This window comes from Schistocerca piceifrons, chromosome 5, assembly GCF_021461385.2.
Source record: "Schistocerca piceifrons isolate TAMUIC-IGC-003096 chromosome 5, iqSchPice1.1, whole genome shotgun sequence".
NCBI classification, from domain to species: Eukaryota; Metazoa; Arthropoda; class Insecta; order Orthoptera; family Acrididae; genus Schistocerca; species Schistocerca piceifrons.
In genome coordinates, this window is record NC_060142.1 from 76698854 (window position 1) to 76722793 (window position 23940).

General features: G+C 43.5%; 1 protein-coding gene across 1 annotated transcript in view; it reads right to left on the bottom strand.

Moving 5' to 3' along the window:
* Positions 1-18471, bottom strand: part of LOC124798746 (O-acyltransferase like protein-like) — a 188073-nt gene extending 169602 nt beyond the window's left edge. The window contains exon 1 of the mRNA XM_047262274.1: positions 18278-18471. Within this exon, the coding sequence (XP_047118230.1) occupies positions 18278-18471 (194 nt within the window). The remainder of the gene's footprint in view (positions 1-18277) is intronic.
* Between the last annotated feature and the right edge of the window lie 5469 nt (positions 18472-23940).

The following is a 23940-nucleotide window of genomic DNA, read 5'->3' on the forward strand; positions in this document are numbered from 1 at the left end:
GCTGGTGCCATAATTCCGAGCCGGCCGGAGTGGCCGAGCGGTTAAAGGCGCTACAGTCTGGAACCGCACGACCGCTACGGTCGCAGGTTCGAACGGATGTTAGTTAGGTTTAAGTAGTTCAAAGTTCTAGAGGACTTATGAACACAGCAGTTGAGTCCCATAGTGCTCAGAGCCATTTGAACCATTCATTTTTGAACCACCATAATTCCAGGTGTTGGTCACGTGGTCACGTGTGTCTAGCACGAAGAAAGCTTGGCTTTAGTCTATCAACATGCCTTATTCTAACCAATACGCTGTCAGCGAGATAGAACCAGCTTCCATCAGAAAACACAACACACCACCCTGCATTCGAATGAGCTTTCACTTGGCACCACTGAAGTCGCAAATGGCAGTGATTTTGGATGAGTAGAATTCACGCAACAGGGCGTCTCGCCCGGAGTTGTCCTTGGAAGTAACCAGTTTCTGACAGTTCGTTGTGTCGCTGTAGTGCCAACTGCCGCTCAAATTGCTGCAGCAGATGCAGTACGATGTACCAGAGATGTACGCTGAACATGATGTTCTCCCTGTCGGTAACGGCACATAGCTGTACGTAGTGCAGTCTTCTTGCGACCGCACATTCTCGTTACGACCGCTGCCAGGAATCATGTACAAAAAATTCAAATGGCTCCGAGCACTATGGGACTTAACATCTATGGTCATCAGTCCCCTAGAACTCAGAACTACTTAAACCTAACTAACCTAAGGACATCACACAACACCCAGTCGTCACGTGGCAGATAATCATGTACAGTGGCTACATTCCTGCCAAGTTTTTCTGCAATACCGCAGAAGAACATCCAGCTCGTTTTCTAATGAAAGCTGGTTCTACCTCAGTGACGGTTAGAATAAGGCCCGCTGATGGACGGAAGCCAACCATTCATCGTGATAGACACACGTGACCACGTGACCTACACCTGGAATTATGGTGAGGGGTCCGACTTCGTATGACACCAGGAGCGCTTTCGTTCAAACTCTGTGAGGTGTTAATAATGGCATCTTTCTCTTCTTAAAGACATTCTTGACTAACGTCAGCTCACCACGTCCAGTGATAACTCTCACGTCCGTTGCAGCGTGCATTTAAAGCAAAACCTGACTTGCATCCTCACGGTGACGCTACTGGCGAGGCTCTTATGCGATTGGAATAGACATCATCTCTCAGATGTAGAAACGGGCCTGCCAAGTTTCGTTTACGTCGCACAACTCCTCGGTTTGGCGACTTTTTTCCTGTCAGTGTAGTTAATGAAAAGGGAGGAGAGCATGAAGAAAACAAAAACAATACAGCGCCGTATTGAAAGAGTCGAGCGGACAGCAGCGCATGGGTTCGGTACTGCACACATCTACATCTACATCTATACTCCGCAAGCCAACTTACAATGTGTGGGTACTTACGGCACCATTATCTTTTGTCGCCTACCCTTTTCCATTCACGAATGATACGTTGCAAGGTTCACTGTCAATTAAGCTGCGTATGGGATTTAATTTCTCCGGTTTTCTAAAAAATGGTCCAAATGGGTCTGACAAGGGAACCTCCCCATCGCACCCCCCTCAGATTTAGTTATAACTTGGCACAGTGGATAGGCCTTGATAAACTGAACACAGATCAATTGAGAAAACAGGAAGAAGTTGTGTGGAACTGTGAAAAAATAAGCAAAATATACAAACTGGTCATCAGTCTTGGCCACATAGGCAACATAAAGGAGAACGTGAGCTCAGGAGCGCCGTGGTCCCGTGGTAGAGTGAGCAGCTGCCGAAGGAGAGGTCCTTGGTTCAAGTCTTCCCACGAGTGAAAATTCTACTTTCTTTATTTTTGCATAGTTATTATCTGTCCGTTCGTTCATTGACGTCTCTGTTCACTGTAATAAGTTTAGTGTTTGTGTTTTGGGACCGCATCGCAAAACCGTGCGATTAGTAGACGAAAGGACGTGCCTCTCCAATCGGAACCGAAAACATTTGATCGCAAGGTCATAGGTCAACCGATTTCTCCACAGGAAAACACATCATTCTATACGACACTGATGACGGCATTTGCGTCATATGACAGGAATATGTTATCGACCCACCTAACTTGTACACTTGGCGAATGGGTAAAAAGATTCTTCTACCTTGCCCGATTTAGGTTTTCTTGTGGATGTGATAATCACTCCCAAAAAAGTGATGAAAACATAAGAGTTTGTCACATAAACTGAAAATAAAAAATTAAAGTTTTCACTCGGTGGAAGATTTTAACCAAGGACCTTTCTTTCCGCAGCTGCTCACGTTACTACGAGACCACGGCGCTGCTGCGGTCCCAGAGTCCTTAATGTTGCCTATCTTGCCATGAACTACTCAGTTTGTATATTTTGCTTATTTTTTCACAGTTCCACACAACTTCTTCCTGTTTTCTCAATTGATCTGTGTTCAGTTTTTCGAGGCCTATCCTCTGTGCCAACTTATAACTAAATCTGAGGGGGGTGCGATGGGGAGGTTCCCTTGTGAGCACTATGGGACTTAACATCTGTGGTCATCAGTCCCCTAGAACTTAGAACTACTTAAACCTAACTAACCTAAGGACATCACACACATCCATGCCCGGGGCAGGATTCGAACCTGCGACCGTAGCAGTCGCGCGGTTCCGGACTGAGCGCCTAGAACCGCTAGACCACCGGGGCCAGCTCTCCGGTTTTCTCACCGACGTCATCGTGAGTCGTATTTGGGAGGAAGTAACTTGTTATTCGTCTCTTCTTGGAATGCACGCTCTGTAATTTTAACAGTAAACCTCTGCGTGATAAACTACGCCTCTTTTGTAGCGTCTACGTCTGTAAGTTGTTGGGCATCTCCATAGCGCTCCTAGCGTTTAACTGTTTCCGTGACGAAACGTGCCGCTCTTCATTTGATCTTGTCTATCTCTTCTATTAATGCTACTTGGTACGGACTCCAGAATGACGAACAGTACTCATTCTGATTGAACAAGCGTTTTGTTAGCTGTTTCTTTCACGGATGAATTGCATTTCCTTGGGATTCTTCCAATGCATCTCTGTCTGGTGTCTGCTTTGCCTACCGTTTTTTTAAGTCGTCATTCCGTGTTAGGTCGCTTCGGATAGTTAATATTTTACCGCAGCTACTGTTGCCAGTGATTTGTCGCCGATAATGTAATCGAACAGAAGTGAATCTCTTCGCCTGTTTCTTAACGATCAGGGTCAACTACCAGCCACTGCAGCGATCGCCGATCCCCTGTAGGTCTTTCTACATTTCGCCACAGTTTTTCGTCATTGCAGCCTTCCTATAGAGAACGCATCATCCGTGAATAGCTTCACGAAACCCTCAGCGCATTATAAGCCACTTCCTTCGAGGATGAGTTACGTTTCCTTAAGATCCTTACTATGAATCTGAGTCTGGCGTCTGCTTTTCCTACTATTTGTTTTATGTGGCCATTCCGTTTAAAGTCGCTCTGGACAGTTACTCCTAGATATTTTGTGGTAGATACTGTTTCCAGCTGTTTGTCATCAACAGCGTAGCTGTACAGTAGTGGATTGCTTTTCCAGTGTATGCGCAATATGTTACATTTATTTACTTTCAGGGTCAACCATCAGAGCCTGCACCATTCATCCATTCTCTGGAGGTCATTCTGCAAATCGTTACCATTTTCTAAAGTTGCTACTTTGTTATAGACAACCGCATCGTCTGCGAACGGCCTTAAAGAGTGAAACGGAACTTGTTGTACCGTTCCAATGTTTTATTAAATTGCTAGCAAGCAGAAATTATTAGCAAGAGTTTCTTCTCTTGCAGGTAATACCTCAGCTGGTGTCCAAAAGGAGAGAATGGACTAAACAGGGTTATTAATTGAATTTTTTTCTGTTGTGTACCACGTTTCCCATTTTCCTTTCCTTTGTGCGGCCTGGACGGTATAAATAAGTGAGTGTGTGAACTAGCAGAAAGCTTTAGGCACAGATTGTAACACTGCGTGAATGGTCGTTCTGGGGTAGGGTAGTACCAACCCCCCAAACGTGAACAAGTTTAGCAGACACCAAGTTTGCAGATCAGGGCAAAGATGACACGTAGGCGCGAGTATTGGCTCTGTCAGGTTGGCGCGCCACCCCCACCACGTTTGTAAGTGGAGCGATTAGGCGAATTGGGTTGGAAGAGCACTTGTTCCTGGGTCGTGGTGTTGGACAGACATGGAGACGCAGCTCTCGTTTTGGTAATGTTAACATAGGTATTAGAGTGTCTGAAACCTGCTCTGTAATGAAGTTCAGATGTTGAAATCAGGTGCGAAATTACCACTGAACCCCATAAGGGAATTGATTTTCTTAATTTACTCGAATTTCAGTAGACCTTGCGTTAGTGCCTTGTTCAGGCAACGCACCATGTGCCTTAAGCTCACGGTCACGTTATTGCTCTGTGCTTAACGGAAATTCACTCATTCAATGTATTTTAATCTGCTCTTCCATTTACAGTAATATTTTGGGGATTTTTATTTATTTTCCATATGTTTTCTTTGTGAACTTGCTTTCGCGCCACGTGGTCGGTTGGAGCAACCGCCGCATTGATAAATTGTAGTTTCGGTCTGAAAATATATTGTACACGATGAATAATCATACGATAGTGAGCGAGTGTAAAATAGGGAAGGAATAATCGTGTGTGTCCATATTTTTCTGGGTATCTGTTGGCTACTGAAACTTGGCCATGTGGGTTGAACAGCACTGAAGTGATGTTTGTTGTGCACCCCCATAACGATTTGATTTGTTGGCGATGTTGTGCGTTAAGTAAGATACTCGTGCCACTAGGAAAAGTATCGGATTTTAATGCCCACTGATTTGATAAAGATTTACGAAATACTCTTCCACCCTGACCTAGTTTTGCTTGTAGTGTCTTTGTGGAACTTGTTCTGAGTAATCTATAGCAACCGAATGTAATAACCGAGGGTTTAGGTATAATTGTGCGGTTGTATAGAATTACATTGAAGCCAGGTCTGCGCTCCTCTGTCCCATTCCATAATTACGTGGCGAAACTGAACCATGTTTACTAGAGATCGGTTTTGATGATGTACATTGCAAGAGAAACACGACTAGTTGTAGAAGTACCATAGGTACTGAATAAATATCAATTAATCTCTACCCTCGACTGATTATTGATACCGTCCATCATAAAGAATAGGTGGCAGTCAGTGCCACAGTCGAATTCTGGGTCATGAAAGTAAATAAAAGCTATATACTGCCTATTAAGCCCTGTATAGGTGCCTTCTGTAGTGGTTCAAAAAAAAATGCGTTATCCGTTGCGTTCAAATTTTTACCGGTTCGTTAAAATATTCCGCTAGAAATTAGTAATACCCAGCAATAACTCGCAGGGGCCAGTAATTTCGTGGACCACAAGAATTTAAGAAACCATTTACTACAGACGGTAGCTTGCAGGAGCGGTAGGACAGGTCAAAGCGACGGTAACCTACCTGCTTAGGTAGACTTTTACCAACACCAGTACTGGAAGGTTACGTCGCAAGAGTATCCCACATTTTCTACTAGATTACTTGTATATATTGTGAACAGTAACGGTCCTAACGGACTTCCTTGGGGTACTCCGGAATTACCTTTACATCTGCCGATTTTGTTCCGTTAATAGCAATATATTGAGTTCTGTCTACAAGGAAGTCTTGAATCCAGTCACAAATCTGCTCCGATACTCGATAAGCTCGTATTTTTTCCACTAAACGGCAGTGCGGGATGGTGTCAAATGCTTTCCCGAAGTCGAGGAACATGGCATCAGCTTGACCACCGTTGTCTACGGCGCTCTGGAGTTCATGGAGGAGGGTATTTCACATTCCTCATACATCTTGCGCAGCAGGTGCAATAGTTGTAATGGCTAGCTACCGCGAGGACCTCAATAATTCTGAGGGAATGCCGTATAGACCTAGGCTACCGTAATCAGAACTTTACATATCGTTGCTGCCAACAGCTCACACTCTCGCTCCTATGCAACGAGAGCTGAGTGGCCGGGCAGCGGTTGTTAAGAGCCTTCCCTGGTTCGTCATCGAACTGCAGATATGGAGTTTCGGTGAACTGATTAAAATACAACGGAATGGAACAGCTCGAGACAAAGATCTGGGTAGTGTGGTCAGTGTGGCTTTTGATGCCTGACTACTAACAAGGGAACCTCCCCATCGCACCCCCCTCAGATTTAGTTATAAGTTGGCACAGTGGATAGGCCTTGAAAAACTGAACACAGATCAATCGAGAAAACAGGAAGAAGTTGTGTGGAACTATGAAAAAAAAAAATAAGCAAAATATACAAACTGAGTAGTCCATAGCGAAGATAGGCAACTTCAAGGATAGCTGTACCTCACGAGCGCCGTGGTCCTGTGGTTAGCGTGAGCAGCTGCAGATCGAGAGGTCCTTAGTTCAAGTCCGCCCTCGAGTGAAAAATTAAATTTTTTGGGAGTGATTTTCACATCCACAAGAAAACCTAAATCGGGCATGGTAGAAGAATGTTTTTACCCATTCGCCAAGTGTACAAGTTAGGTGGGTCGACAACATATTCCTGCCATGTGACGCACATGCTGTCACCAGTGTCGTATAGAATATATCAGACGTGTTTTCCTGTGGAGGAATCGGTTGACCTATGACCTTGCGATCAAATGTTTTCGATTCCCATTGGAGAGGCACGTCCTTTCGTCTACTAATCGCACGGTTTTGCAGTGCGGTCGCAAAACACAGACACTAAACTTCTAACAATGAAAATAGACGTCAATTATCGAACGGACAGATCATAACTTTGCGAAAATAAAGTAAAATCTTCACTCGAAGGGAGACTTGAACCAAGCACCTCTCGTTCCGCAGCTGCTCACGCTAACCACGGGACCACGGCGCACCTAACCTTACGTTCTCCTTGATGTTGCCTATCTTGCCCATGGACTACTCAATTTGTATATTTTGCTTATTTTTTTCATAGTTCCACACAACGTCTTCCTGTTTTCTCAATTGATCTGTGTTCAGTTTTTCAAGGCCTATCCACTGTGCCAACTTATAACTAAATCTGAGGGGGGTGCGATGGGGAGGTTCCCTTGTAAGTGCAGATAAACAGAAAATGACTTAGCATGTCTATCTGTTGTCCTCGTCAGCTGTGCATACTGTTTCATCCTGCCCTGTTTCAGTCATTCACTTTTTTTACTTTGACTGCGGATAAGAGAAGAAGGTACGACAAAGCAGCAACTATTGTTTTGCGGAATATGACTCTGTAAGCATTGCGTTGTTTCAAGTAAGTATTTAACTGTTTTCCACGACACAACACGTTATCCTATGAAACAAACTAATGCAAACTTGAACACACACACACACACACACACACACACACACACACACACACACACTCACACACACCACAGAGAGAGAGAGAGAGAGAGAGAGAGAGAGCCGGCCGCGGTGGCCGAGCGGTTCTAGGCGCTTCAGTCTGGAACCGTGCGACTGCTACGGTCACAGGTTCGAATCCTGCCTCGGGCATGGATGTGTGTGATGTCCTTAGGTTAGTTAGGTTTAAGTAGTTCTAAGTTCTATGGGACTGATGACCTCCGATGTTAAGTCCCATAGTGCTCAGAGTCATTTGAACCATTCGAGCACACACACAGAGAGAGAAAGAGAGAGTGAGAGAGAGAGAACAGAAACGAACAGGCAACATTTACACTGTACACACACAAACAAGACAAGACATGCCATATGCACAGTGTTACGACAAAAGTCGCTCACAGTTATCGCTTGATAAGTTTTTATTTCGTGCCAGATCAGTGGTCAAGTACTACATAGTACATAGCTGAAGAAAACCGAAGTATGAAAACTACAAAATTAAAAGATCTCAGTCTGAATATGCGCCGATTTTTCACTAAGTTGTATGGAAGTGTGCCCTCTAACCTATTTGCCTATTATAAGGAAAACTCAAATTTTTGCAACACAAACGAGTACATTTGATTCATGTGAGAATTATAGCGTAAACTTTTTTCATTCTATAAGTACCACATGTAAAACAAAACTTTACTGCTACCAAAAAGATCTACATCTATGCTCTCCAAACTACCGTGAGGTGCATGGCTGAGAGTACATCCATTCTACCAGCTATTAGGGTTTCTTCCAGTTCCATTCACGCATGGGGCGCGGGAAGAATGATAGAATGCCTCTATTCGTGCGGTAACTATTCTAACGTTATCTTCACGATCCCTACGTGAGTGAGAGTCAGCATTTAAAACCAGTTCTTGAAACTTTGTTAATAGGCTTCCTCGGTATAATTTACGTCTGTCTTCAAGAGTCTTCCAATCCAGTTCCTTCATCATCTGTGTGACACTCTCCCACGGATTAAACAAACCGGTATCCATTCGTGCTGCCATTCTCTGTATACGTTCAATATCCACTGTGAGTCCCACACACTTGAGCAGTATTCTAAGATGCGTCGCACGAGTGATCTGTAAACAATTTCCCTTGTAGACCGACTGCATTTCCCCAGTACCCTATCAATAAAGCGACGTCTACCACCTGCTTTACCCATAACTGTGGTTATGTGATCATTCCATTTCATATCCGTACAAAGTGTTACACATTGGTATTTGTATGAGTTGGCCGATCCCAACAGTGATATTATAGTCATGGGATACCACGTTTTTTCGTTTTGTGAAGTGCACAATTTTACAGTTCATGAACATTCAAAGCAAGTTGCCAGTCTTTGGACCACATTGAAATCTTATGAAGATCTGACTGAATATTTATACAGCTTCTTTCAAATAGTACTTCATTATAAATAACTGCATCATCTTCGAAAAGCCTGATGTTGCTATCAATATTGTTTGCAAGGTCATTAATATGCAACACGAACAGCAAGGTTCCCAGTACACTTCCCTGAGTACACCCTTAGTACTTCTACATCTGACGACGACTCTCTAGCCAGGACAACACGCTGTGTCCTCCCTACCAAAAAGTCTTCAATCCAATCACTAATTTTGCTCTATGCTCGATATGATAGTACATTTGACAATAAAGGTCGGAGTCAAAAGCTTTTCGGAAATCAAAAAATACGGTATCTACTTGGTTGCCTTGATCAAAAGCTTTCAGTATGCCATGTTAGAAAAGTGGAAGTTGGTGTCACATGATCGATGTTTTCGGAATCCATGCTGGATGGCACTGGGGACGTTCAAGATACCTCCTTATGTTTGAGTTCAGAGTATTTTCCGATACTGTACAACAGATCGATGTCAAGTATATTGGACCCTAGTTACGTGGATCACTGAAGATGCCTCTAACATAAAAGATGAAACGCGTCTGGAACATAAATAAATATTATATTGTAGCAAGAAAGAGAAGTTTGAATATAGAAAACGAAGGCTAATATAAGTATTTTAAAAATGTGATCCCGTGTGAAGAACTTTGGATGTTTAATACTGTGGTGTCACCGCCAGACACCACACTTGCTAGGTGGTAGTTTTAAATCGGCCGCGGTCCATTAGTACATGTCGGACCCGCGTGTCGCCACTGTGTGATCGCAGACCGAGCGCCACCACAAGGCAGGTCTCGAGATACGGGATAGCACTCGCCCCAGTTGCACGGACGACGTAGCTAGCGACTGCACTGACGAAGCCTCGCTCATTTGCAGAGCAGATAGTTAGAATAGCCTTCAGCTAAGTCAATGGCTACGACCTAGCAAGGCGCCATTAGTAACATTGCACGTATCTAAAGAGTCTCACTTGTATCGCCACAATCTCCAGATGTACCAAAAGGATGGATTAAAGTTAAGTATTCCAGAAGCTACGTACTTTTCTTTATAGCATTCATTACGTATCCTGTTTCAGACCTCACGCCATCCTGCTTTAGCTTAGCGCGTGCCTTTCGGCTTCCTCTCATTGTGTCTAGGCTGTCTTGTCTAGACACAACAAATACTGTCGTGAGATCCAACTTCAATGTCGCTAGCAGAAGACTTCCAAACGCAGTATGCAGAAAAAGAAGGATAAGGAAACTGATACTGAGAAGAATGCTGATTTACTTTCTCCACAGAGAAATGTTACTCAGCAGTGACGGAGCCTACGGAAGGATTTCTAATAGAACGCTGACTTTGTACCAAGTCTTACGATACTCTTCATCATTCACTTTACGCGAAAATCGTCCTTGCTGCGACTTTTCTGCCCCCTTCTGCGTGAACTGACATAGTGTATTTATTCTCTGCCACAGGGCCACAGACCGCCTAAAGAGACTGGCACTGTGGACATCATTTAGATTGCTATAGTGGTCCAACGTAGAGATATTCAGCTCTAACGACCTCCAGTTGTGCTATGATAAGAGGGAGCAATGCCACCAACGTCCTACGCAACTAGTTAGTTGAGAAAACAAAAACGTTAACAGGCTGGTGTCATCTGAAATTGACTGTTCGAATGTGGAAACGTTTATCGCATAGTAAAAAAAGAATACGCCGTTTATTGATGTAGTTCTAATATCAGTTTTGTAAACAAATGTACCGTAAGTTTCAACAAAATGTTCCTAAAACACATGTAGCATCCACATTGAATTACACAATAAAGAAATAATGATGTTTCCCAGGACAGAGCTTGACGTCAGCCAAACAACACAGAAATTAAAAATATGAAGACAGAAGGCATAAATGAGGTTCTAGTCTCTAGTCTGAAGGCGTGCATACAAAACCCACTGAGAAACAAAATCAATGATTCCCTTAGTTTCTGGGTAAAGTCCAAGAATATGCCTGCAACACAGTAATTCTCGTCAAGAGCTTTTGAACAGTTTCACTACTATCACTATTCTCATGAATTATTTAATTAATCTTTAAAGATAGATTAATGAGTTACATGAATAAATGCAACCTTTTTAACGAAGCGCAGTAGAAGAAGGACAATATCGGCCATTACAAAGTTCAAAAAAGTGCTACTTGAAGCGCTTGACAAGAATTACTCGGTTGCAGGTATTTTATTGGACTTGGCCAAGGTTTTTGACACAGTTGATGATAAAATTCTACTAAACATCAAGAGGCACTTGGTGTAAGAGGAATAGCAAACGAGCGGTCAAAGTCGTACGTGGGAAATAGCGTGCAAGAGATTGACATAGTTCACACGTCTGCTGACGATAAACTCACAGTAAAACAAGAAACATATAAACATAGGTGTTCGTCGAGGTAGCGCACTGGGGCCAATTCCGTTCATCAATGACTTCCCAGATAGCATATGACATAAAAAAGTTATAATTTTGCTAATGGCAGCGGCATCATAGTCACTAGTAAACCACGAGTATTCCTAATAGAGAAAGCAAACTAAACTCTCAAGGATATTTACAAATGGGTCGTGTGACACAAATTAACGTGAAAATAAAGAAAACAGTGTGTATTTCAACATAAAGAATGAAAACAACTCTGTTACGCTAACTACAGATGATAAACCAATCGGTGGTTTACTGAACACGAAGTTTTAGGGATGAATATTGACTGTCAGTTAACATGGAATAAACACACAAAGATACTGGTAAAAAGAATGCAATCAGCATTTCATGTTCTTATGGTGCTATCATCGGTTTGTGACAACCACTGTCTTGTGGAGACGTACTAGTTCTTAACTGTGGTATCCTTTTGTAAGGATAGAAGGCACAAAACATTGACAATTTTCAAAGTAAAGAAATGGGCTGTAAAAATAGTAACTGAAAGCAGTAGCTGGACTCATTGCAAACAACTATTTTTTAAAAAACTAGCTGTCCTTAGTGCACCAAGTGAGTACATCTACCAGTTTGTATATTACGGAAAACATTTTCTTCTTCTTCTCTTCAAACTTCACATTTTGAAGACAATGTTTTTATCAGTCTTCCGACGCCTCTTTTTCCTGAGGACTTGTAGTTATTTAGAATTACATCTTCTTCCATACGTTTAAGACGTCGCTTCCGTGTCTCCCTCTATTCCTCCACTTTTGTCGTTTAAGTTACATACTTCTACTTCTTATAGCATGTTTTGACTTCTAATAAGATCTCTTCTTGAGCAACCTTCGGCAGATCTTAAAAATCTCATTTCAGCTAGTTGTAGGTCTACGATGCGTTTGTCTTTCTTTTTTCGTTTTTTTCAATTCACTGCCATAGAGCAAATCAGACACAGCCATTGTTTTATAAAACATTAATTATGTCTTACCTCATTCTGTTCTCTAAGGTTTTGTTTATAGTTCCACATATGAGATGAAATTTGTTGATTGCATTCTGTACAATATTATCGCTATTTAAGTTGATATCGCACATCAAACATCTACAACTGGAGACTTGTTCCAGTGCTTTGTCTTCAGTAAAATTTTTTGCTTGGAATGGATGTATTCCGGAGGGAACCATGCCTTTCGTTTAAGTGATGGATATTTTCAGATTATAAAATTCTCTTCTCAGGTAATATAATGTATACATCGAATTGTAAGTCTGCTTTCTTATTCAGTGTTAAGACTATATCATCTGCATACACCATAGCACTCAGATGAGAACTGCTTTTTAGTTCTACACCTTGACGTACTTCATTTTTCTAACTTCTTGTGAAAACCTCAATATGTTAAAGATGGTCTACTTCCTTGCCTGACGCCTTGATTTATTACTGTCCCTCCTGTTTTTGAGCTGCCTGTGTTTTGATTATTTTAGAACTTTTTGACTGTCTATATAAGACCTATGGGATATCCTCTTTCTTCCAACATTGTCCACAGCCTGTTTTTTCTTGAAGTCAATAAAAGCAACATTTATAGAATGAGTTTGTGTTGTTCTTTTAATGCTCAAGACATTATCGTTGGGGGAGCGTCCCTTACTAAATCCCTGTTTTTCTGTAGCGAGACATCGACGCAGCAAATTCTTGTGAAGACTTGTTTATACTGTTGGGCCATGTGGAGGTGCTGGCTGGCGAACACACTTGGCCAGATGCACTGGGGTTGCTGGCAGCCATACTGTCAGTAACTTGTAACAATGCTCCCTGTTCATGCTGTTAGAGTGTTTAATTATTTCGATAGCCTCTCTTAGTTTTCACTGCAGCAACCACGGCAAGCGTAAGCGGTTCTTGAAAAATAAAAGATCTGTCACAGTCGTGGTGGTGCTCAGCTATAGCTGATTTGTTGTGTTGCCCCAGACGTACGTGCCATTCCTGCTCGAACACGAGAGTGCTGTGCTAATATGGTCTCCCAGTTTCACCAACACAGGCTCCCCCGAATTCACACCGAAGTTAGTAGATGCCTGTACTATGGAGAGAATGTGTTGAATCCTTCATGGGCCTCAACATATCTCGGATCTTCCGGCTGGTCTAGAATGTTGGTTTGATTCCTTCGCGACGCGGCAAGTTGTCTACACGGCCAGTGACGCCTCTCACGTAAGGTAAGCGACCAGCAGTATTAACAAGCGGCCATAAGAGAACTGCCACGCGGCGTCAACGCCTCGCTGCAGCAACACCTCACCCCTGGGTGCAAACTGCCAATTCGCAGCTGCCTGCCAATCACCGCCTGGGTGATAGCCTACCGTACAGCAACCACTCCGTAGCAATCTTTACTTCGAATTCTCCAGTAGTATCGCGGACGTGACGTCGGTAGGCACCTGACAACTGAAATAAAACGCGGCCTATTGCGGTAGCGCAATAAATAAGCACTGACTTGGTGGAATCGCTTTTCTCATTGTAGTGTCTTGTATTCATCCACCGGCTACATTTGACTGAAGGAGAGGTTTAGCGGAATTACGGGGCACCACCTCTAGAAGCTAAAAGAAATTTTTAGTAATGAATAAAACTCCGTACTCCAGATTCCAAGGGAGACTGGTGAATGGGGGCAGACCAAGTGCCAATTATCTATGGGGACACCTATGTACGGGGCCAACTATTCTATTCTAGTAATGTATTAATGTTGGAACATCAACACACAAAAAGTTATGATACCCTTTTTTTCCCTTCACACTCAATTCTCTCAATACGTTTTCGTGAGTGATCTTTGACGCTGCTTCACCAATTTTTGATCCACCGTTTTTTCCTGCTTGCAACGAAGTAGAGCAATTACCACTACAGCAACAACTTTATCGTCAACGTTCCGAGCACAGTACTATTGCACAATATTATTGACAATACTACTGAGCAGTTTAGGGAGAACTTCAATAATATTGCGCAATATTATTTTCTAATACTATTGACGGTCTATGGGAGGCAAAGAGGAGTTTGCAAGCAAAGAATCGAAAATTTTGAGATTTTACGAGACACTTTCTTGAATATTCTGCACTCTTTCCTGCACGAAATGGTATGTAAATTACCTTTGTGTGACATTTAGAAGTATTTTAATTTTATTATTATTATTTTTTTGCGAATCTCTGAAACTAGCAAATTTCAGATGTTCATCTCTTTATATGTTAATATGTTGGAAAGTAAATGATTTTAAAGTCTATAAGTGTATAAACAAATCCATATGACAGTCTGGAGATAAAGAAACTGGAATGCATTGGACATGTGAAAAAGAGGATGGGCACATGATTCAGAAAATTAAACGAAATTCTTCGCATCACCACATTGTCGGATGGCAAGCCACTGAGGGGTCAACTGACTGATAAGACAACAAATCAGCTTCAGCAGTATTATGGAATGGCCATCAGGGATAATCGAAATGCTTAAGAAAGTATGAAAGGAACAGTCTGGGCCTCGTACTTTTACAAACACTCAACTGACAGAAAATCGATACACTGCCCACTTGGACCTCAGTCATAGTGTAAATTCCGGAATGTGAACTTTCAGGAATGTGTTTTGAACACAAGAGCTCCATTGCTGAAACTGTTATGGAAGGAAACAAGCTAAGTTATAGGGACCTAGATCACCCACATCACATCTGAAGGTGTCTACATGTGTGGACTCGTAATCTCAATGAGTCCTTGAATAACATATCTGACACAAGCTCCCAAAACTGCGTTTGCAAGATTAAATACACTTAAATGTGGAGTCAGTGATGCTATATTAACATTTAAATGAAGAAAAATGATAAAAATAAGAGTTATAGTCCACCTTAACATCACCACAGACAGTCATACTGTAAAGGGGTTGAAATTATCAGACGAGGCTTGGTAGGGTAGAGCTTGCAACCAAGTTCAACACCAAAGAAGCAAGGACAACCAGAAATAAGAAGGTTTTGGAGGTGAAGGGTGACAAAGATGATGCTGACTGCTGCTACGTGCTTTTGACCCTAAATTTAAAAACATGAGTGAGTTTTTATCGTTTTAAACTTTAAATGTGATTTTATCAAAACGACTCTTTTTTTACATTTTATGTACATGTACATCAAAAATTACTTGCCAGAGCTACATGAAATTTTGTGACCTGTTATGATGTCATATACCTACTGAAGCACAATCAAGACAGTGATTTGAACAGGTATGAATCTAGGGGCCTACATGTAAAAATATTCATAATAAAAAGTAACGTACCTTTAAAAAATATATATGTCTGGTTCTTTCGTTTCTTACCTCTTAATTTTGTTTCAGTAGACAAAAAAAAAAACATGTATAAGTTAGCTGTAAAACCTTCAGATTGTTATGTTCATGGGTTGCTAAGATAAAGGTACGTAAACATGGCTTATTTAACAGTGTCATCGTAGAGTCGTAGACCCTGCAAACTTCCCTTAAGGAAACATGTCTTTCAGCTACGTCATAGAGCAGCGCAAAGCGTACAGAAGAGCATCCAGCCCATGCGCACCGCAAGTTCGTGGCCTTTTCGTATCTACGTGGGTTCCATGTGTCTAAGCAAGTCACGAAAGTTGCCAGGCCGTTGCAAGTGTTATGCCGCCATAGACGAGAACTGGAAAATGACGCCCCCTCTTTTTTTACTGCCATCGGTTTCCCCAACATCCACCCTCCCCCTCTACCACTGCCAAAGTCCAAAGGCACGACAATGCGGATCTCCTATTATACTTTCAACCATTACGCTAAGGTGACAAGGCGTCATCATTTTCTGGGAACAGTCCTCACTTTTCATGCTTTGTCCTCGATTCTTTTAAAACTGATTGAGGACAACAAATGTCCTCAATTTCTTAATTTAAGTCCTCAGTTTTTGAAACCTCTGAAAATAATTGAAACAGGAAGAATGTACAGAACATTTTAAACTAGAACTCAATCGAATAGCCAAGTGCAATCAAATTTGGCATCATTTACTAATTTTATTTAATTAGGAAATGGACTAAAAAGGTGTGGAATCATTTTCTTGTGCAAATGAATTTTTCCTGCAATTTAAAAAGAACAGAAGAACTGAGAACATCAACAGAACCGTTCAATAGAACTGACGCTTGACAAACGATCTGCAGAGACAAAAACAAAAGCAGGGACTGAGGGAGTTTTGTTATCAAGTTGCAACATGGTCCTAAGCTAGCGCAAGTTCCCCACTCCAGTACTCTACAGAGACGAATCAAGCACACGTCTGAAACTTCCTGGCGGATTAAAAGCGTGTACCGGACCGAGACCCGAACTTGGGACCTTTGCCTTTCGCAGGCAAGTGCTCTACCAACTGAACTACCCAAGCACACCTCACAACGCGTCTTCACACCTTTAATTCCTCCAGTACCTCGTACCTCCAGTACCTTCCATACTTCACAGAAGCTCTCCTGCTGGTTCGCAGGTTGGAAGGTAGGAGACAACGTACTGGTGGAATTAAAGGTCTGAGGACAGGTCATGAGTCATGCTTGGGCAGCTCAGTTGCTCACCATGTTCGGTCAGAGGGTTAACTGACCTCTGTACTAAAAAAAATGAGTTAATCGATCATCAACGAACTTACACGGATGCCTTACGACGTCCGCCCCGAGCAAACGAACAAAAGCGTAGGAAATGAGACTAAAAAAAAAAATTGGTAGAACCATGCGTGCGAAAAGCAAAGGTCCCGAGTTCAGGTCTCGGTCTGGCACACAATTTTAATCTGCCAGGGACTTTCGTATCAGAGCACACTCAGCTACAGAGTGAATATTTCATTAAGGACATGTTTGTTTCTGTTTCGTACTCAATGGCGGCTGCGTTGGTTTTGAGGTAGGTAGAGGCAATGTGTTTACTTGCATCAGAGAGGGTAAAGACTTTGGAAGTGACTGTTCTGTATGCTTTTGAAAACAATTTGGTGATTTAATTTTTCGTCTTTTCCATTCTTTCTCCTCAGTTGCTCAATTTTTCCGCACTCTGATTTGAAATTAATTTTTTCCACCCTTTGCCACCCCTAAAATTTTGCGCCCTAGGCGACCGCTTGTCTTGCCTAATGGTAGAAACGGCCCTGGCAAGCGGCTGTGTCATCTGATGAAGTAGTGTCGCTCATCGTTAGCTTCCACAAAACTATGCTAAGTTGATTTTTTTAATTTTTTATTTATTGAATTTCAATTCCCCATCGGGGTGGGCTAGCAGCAGCATATCCGCTGCTCATCAGCCAAAAGACAATAATGATACAACAGAAGACACTTAAAATTACAAAGGAGAAAATATGGCTGACAAAAATATAAAAAGGGGGAACATAATGGACGAGAACAGACAACAATGGGGCGACTGTAAAATGGAGACAAAAACCTTAAAAAGAATTGAGCACAAAAAACCACACACTGGGACAATTAAAAGAACCTAAGGCAACGTATGGCTTCAGTATAAAATTATCGATGGACGGCGTAGCACATAACGAACACTGACAGTAACACTATGTACAAGTCCAGCACACAACTAAAATCACAGCTCTTTACGCACAGGAGAACAGCACCAAACACAACACTGATGTAGCACACTGATGAGCAAAACGGAGGATCTGCCACGCGCAAGGAGATGAGCGAGAAGGGAAGAAGCGAGGGAGGGGAAGAGAGGGGGGAGACGGGTGGTGGGAGCACCAAAGAGAGCTGTGGAGGGAAGGACGTGGGAGGGAAGGAGCGAGGATGGGGTGCAGGAACTCAGGGGGGAGGGGGGGGGAAGGACGAAAACCCGCTCTGGGAGAAGGAGGGGAGAGGAAAAGAGGGGCCCTGGGGTGGGGGGGAACAAGGCCAGGTTACAGATGGATGGAAGGGTAGATGTCACGGCGAAGTTCAACATCCGTAAGGGGTAGGTGCTGGAAATTGCCCTGATGAAGGAGGGTGTGGAGGTGGAGAGAGGGAGGGATACAGTGGTAGAGGTGCGGCGGGGGATGGAGAGGAAGGAGGAAACCAGAGGGTGGGGGGGGGGGCTACGTTGATTCACCCTCTCAGACACCGCAGCCGCAGAAACGCAATGCGCAATGGGCACCTGCTTGCAGTGCTCTTTATTATAGGGAGGTGTGGTGAGGCACGCACAGAGCAGCGGCGGCGGGCAGGTCCCAGGGCAGCGGCTCCCCGCTGCTGCAGTCCTCTTCGTCCAGCCTGACGCCGAGCTGCAGCCGCGGGTGGAGGTGGGGCCGCAGCGCCGCCAGCACCATCTGGCGGGCGTCGCTGGCGTTACAGGCGGAGGGCACACACGCCGCCCACTGCCACTGCGAGAAGCGGGACATGAAGAACGTCACCTGCAACACGCCACGCACCACACACCGACATTCTAAGCAGCAGTTTAACGTGGCGCGGGGCCACTGGTCAGCTGTGACGTTTCTACTCAGCAACATGTACAGTAGAGTGCCGATTACCAGAATACCCAACAACCGAAACACCCTTCAACCGAAAGCGTTCCGGTTAGCAAACTCAAAATTATGCGCACCCCATGTAGAAGTTTCTGTGACACTGTTCATTTTATGGAAAGAGGCAGAGAAATTAATTCTGAAACTTACTGTGGAACCCTAACAGGCTCAGCGTTTGGGTGACCACCAACATATTGTTTCAACTATGCAACAGAAGTTTCACTGGCAAGACCTTACACATCCTCCATATACACTACTGGCCATTAAAATTGCTACACCACGAAGATGACGTGCTACAGACGAGAAATTTAACCGACAGGAACAAGATGCTGTGATATGCAAATGATCAGCTTTTCAGAGCTTTCACACAAGGTTGACGCCGGTGGCGACACATACAACGTGCTGACATGAGGAAAGTTTCCAACCGATTTCTCATACACAAACAGCAGTTGACCGGCGTTGCCTGGTGAAACGTTGTTGTGATGCCTCGTGTAAGGAGGAGAAATGCGTACCATCACGTTTCCGACTTTGATAAAGGTCGGATTGTAGCCTGTCGCGATTGCGGTTTATCGTATCGCGACATTGCTGCTCGCGTTGGTCGAGATCCAATGACTGTTAGCAGAATATGGAATCGGTGAGTTCAGGAGGGTAATACGGAACGTCGTGCTGGATCCCAACGGCCTCGTATCACTAGCAGTCGAGATGACAGGCATCTTATCCGCATGACTGTAACGGATCGTGCAGCCACGTCTCGATCCCTGAGTCAACAGATGCGGACGTTTGCAAAACAACAACCCTCTGCACGAACAGTTCGACGACGTTTGCAGCGGCATGGACTATCAGCTCGGAGACTGCGGTTACCCTTGACGCTGCATCACAGACAGGAGCGCCTGCGTTGGTGTACTCAACGACGAACTTGGGTGCACGAATGGCAAAACGTCATTTTTTCGGATGAATCCAGGTTCTGTTTACAGCATCATGATGGTCGCATCCATACTGGCGTATCGCCCGGCATGATGGTATGGGGTGCCACTGGTTACACGTCTCCGTCACCTCTTGTTCGCATTGACTGCACTTTGAACAGTGGACGTTACATTTCAGATGTATTACGACCCGTGGCTCTACCCTTCATTCGACCCCTGCGTAACGCTACATTTCAGCAGGATAATGCATAACCGCATGTTGCAGGTCCTGCACGGGCCTCTCTGGATACAGAAAATATTCGACTGTTGCCCTGGCCAGCACATTCTCCACCAATTGAAAACGTCTGGTCAACTGGCTTGTCAGAATACACCAGTCACTACTCTTGATGAACTGTCGTATCGTGTTGAAGCTGCATGGCCAGCTGTACCTGTACACGCCATCCAAGCTCTGTTTGACTCAATGCCCAGGTGTATCCAGGTCGTTATCATGGCCAGAGGTGGTTGTTCTGGGTACTGATTTCTCAGGATCTATGGATCCAATTTGCGTGAAAATGTAATCACATGTCAGTTCTAGTATAATATATTTGCCCAATGAATACCCATTTATCATCTGCATTTCTTCTTGGAGGAGCAATTTTAATGGCCAGTAGTGTAGTTCCTATCTGTCCTCCCACAATTTCGGTATTTTTGGAACCGTGACAAAAGATGTTACTGGCCATCAATTTGCTTCGGGTGAAAAGATGCGCACCTGGGTACTATCATAGTTCCGTAGACAAATACAAACTTTTTCCATCAAGACAGTGACCACCTTGCCACACAGTGGGAGAAAAGTATTAGTTATGGCGATTACTTTTGAAATAATAAACAGTTTGCTTACTTTCTTCCCATCTATTTACCTCTCATTTGACGGTCCTTGCAGAAAATGGAAAAGGGTTTTTGCCTCATATCCTGTAGAACCACATTAGTATGACCATCTGTCAAAAGCCTTCTACAGCATGGACAGGTTTGAGACATAGTTGTGGTAACTGATTTATGATCCCTGTGGTTCATTTATGACCCCCTGGGGATCATCTATCCTTGTGAGAACCCCCCTCCCACCTCCCACTCCTCCTTCCCCGTCTGGGAAAAGGGACACTTTTTTTCGTCACCCTTCCCCAGTTCAGTTCAGAGTCACTTTTCCCCCTCCTGGGAAATTCTTCAGATATCCCCTCCCCACTTCCCCCTCTCCCCCTTCTGTGAATTCTTTATTTAAATGGTTTGCAGGAGAGAGGGCTCCTTCCCTACCCTTCCAAATTCACCCCCTCCCCTCCCCAACACGAAATTTGCGGGAAAAAAACTCAATCTGTGCTGAGCTGCTAGACTGGTAGGATTACATGACACAAAATGTGCCGTAAATTGTCCATTTATTTAAACATTAATTGGTGAGAAATCTTTACCTGTGGTTCTCTTTATTTGGGCAGGAAAAATAGCCCATTCTTATGACATCACAATAGTGATATCAAAACCGGCAGGAAATAGTCCACTTCCACTATCCTATCAAATTAATGCTTTAACAACAATTTAGAGGAGACAAGGTAACGGAAAAAGCTCTGGAAAGTGCAAGTCAAATCGATTGCCTAAAACACTCACCACCATCTTATGACGGTTCTTATTCGTAATAAAACGTTTGAGAATCACGTACATGCATTTTGCAGATCCAGTAATTAAATAGATCGTAGTGCTAAATATTTCTTAGGTCTTCTATACGCTGACGTTTTAGAAGACGAGCAACCACCCAAATGCTTCCACTTAACATATCTGGCAAAACAAAAGTCACACTCACAATCACGAAGTGTGTGCTGTCTACCAACTGTAGGGATGCTGGGAGTCGTGCCCACGCCCGCCAGGAGACTCGCACTAGCATTGGCAACACTGGCAGTTGCGTACCCATCTCTGAGCATTCACTCGCCAGCCGTACCAGACACTCAGAGGCCAGAGACAGACTGTCACTATTACTGCCCAACCATCAACTGATCAATTTACATAGGGGGGATAATCGTCTAGCACACTCGCCATTTTGAATCTTCTCAAATTTCCACTTAAGAACTGGCGAATACACGCAGCGCGCATGTCCACTTCAGTTCCTGCTCAACCAGCATACTGGTTAGTTTACTACTCAAGCAGCCAGAGGACACTGCAAGCGTCATCACTGGGAACTGTCCATGCAGCTGTGGGTAAGAGCAGACTAGTCAGACCCTTTCTTTGTAACTAACTGTTCTGCAAAGTGTGAGTCGCGGCTTCCGGATAGCCAAATTCTCGTGACCTCCCCTGTCACTGGCTGTGGCACGCTGTGAGACAAGCAGGCATGTCTTGGACTTACGGTTCTAATTGCAGTTCCACCACCGACATTGACTCTTCCTCGTTTAAAAAATCCGCTTCACCCTGAAAGTTAGATGTCTATGGTTCTGCTGTGTGCATACACAAACTCTGAGTCTGAGATATTACTATCGTGAGTAGTAGTGAGCGAGCAGTTGTCGAGCGGAGTCGGAAATGGCCGGGTGCAAAGTGCAGTGGAGAGCAGCCGCACCACATAAAAGGCCACAGCCTGCCGTGACCGTGCTAGTAGCGCCGGAGGATCTTTGGTATTAACTGAGGATGTTTTGGTAATTTGCCTTTTTGCTGCACGTAGTTGTTGATTGCTTGTGCACTGGAGGGATTTTATCAGATCTATGTATGCATAGTCTCAGAGTAATATTCATATCTTTGCTGTAAATTGAGCATAGACATTGTGGAATAATTAAAAGTCTGCGTAAAGTCTGTCAGCTTTTAAATCATCAATTTTCTGAATACAGTAAATTAAAAGTTTTTATTCGTTTCTTTCACTTTTCTTTGCATCGCTTAAGATTAGTTGACCAAACCTCTCCTGATCGTTCAGTTTCTACGTATAAAATTAAGGCAGTAATTGTTGCAATTAGTCCATGCATTACACTCTGCATGGATCGCAGTATTGCTTTTTGAAATAATTTAGCATGTCGGTGATCACGCAGTTGCTGCAGCAAGACTGCGCACAGGAGCATGGCAGAACAGTTGTTAGGAGACTTTAGAGGATATTTTAAAATTCAGTCAGATGGTGAGAATTGATTTCTTTATAATTCGTGGAGGAGTAATTTTTTTTCTGTTCGTATTTCTACTTGCTTTTGTTGTCAACCAGAATACTATCATTGTCAGAGACGAAACGTCACACACACATTTCCATACATGTCATTAAAATAATTGCCGACATTTCAACCGACCTGAGACATGGATGCTGTTATCCATATACCTTGAATTTCACACACAAACTGTAGACTCTCCCCTTTTATATCAATTATTTTCGAAGTTGGAAGAAATTTGAGCATATTTGTATTTGCACATTGCTAAAGTATCATTACCTGTTTTAAGATCATGTACAACAGTATAGCACAGACTATATTTCCTCTCAGTATTCTCTCATCAGGTAAAAAATTCTTCTTATTAGCTTAGTATCTGTTACGACCAGCATCGCAGAACTAGAATATTAAACTGATTTTTGGCTCGTGACAGAGTGCTGATAGAATCCTCTATTCTGTCACAGGGTGTCTCCTCACTTTCGAACTGTCTCAAGGTAGTCAGATGCCTCATCACCTACAAAGTCTCTTAAGGATGGCACATAGCGGCACAGAAGAGTTGTAAATATCAGGTTAATACTAAATATCACTTTATGCATTCGGTAATATAGCTGACTTATTACGATGGCCATCTCTCTCTGTCTAGGTGAGAGATTGAAATTTCATTAAAAGATCTCGCCTGCTTACCGTTCCAACTCGTGAATCATATCTGTGTACTCTCTCCCTCGTTTCCAATTTTTTGGTGACAATCCTCGATATCAAATTAATTTACTAATTAATTGAATTTATCATGAGGGCCCATTCGCGATGTGAATAATTTTTTTCTGGAGTCAGATAACACTCGCCAGATAACCACTACAGAATCATCTGTGACGTCTCCAAGGACTTCGCGCAAGATAGGCAGTCACTTCCACCTATAAAAAAATGGGTAGCAACCATTGTCAAATAGCTGAAGATATCCACTGCTAATTACGCTCTGTCTGTCACTTGCCTTACCATCCTTGTGGATGTGTCACATAGAATTCCAGTATACTGCTCCCGAGCTAACCCTGCTGGATCTGTGGGGGCAGGAGGATGATTCACTCCCTTCTCCACCCCTGTGATGCCTCCACTCGCATACCCACCAGCCACACCCTCTCACGAGAGAACAGCTGCCGCTGCCGCTGCCGCTGCCGCCACCTGGCCACAAACTTCTACCCGCACATCATGGCTGCACCACTCCTGGCCAACAAGCCAGCACCTGCCATGCTGAATAGCTGTTAATGATTCCAGGCTCACAAAAGTTGTCCTGTCCGCAGGAC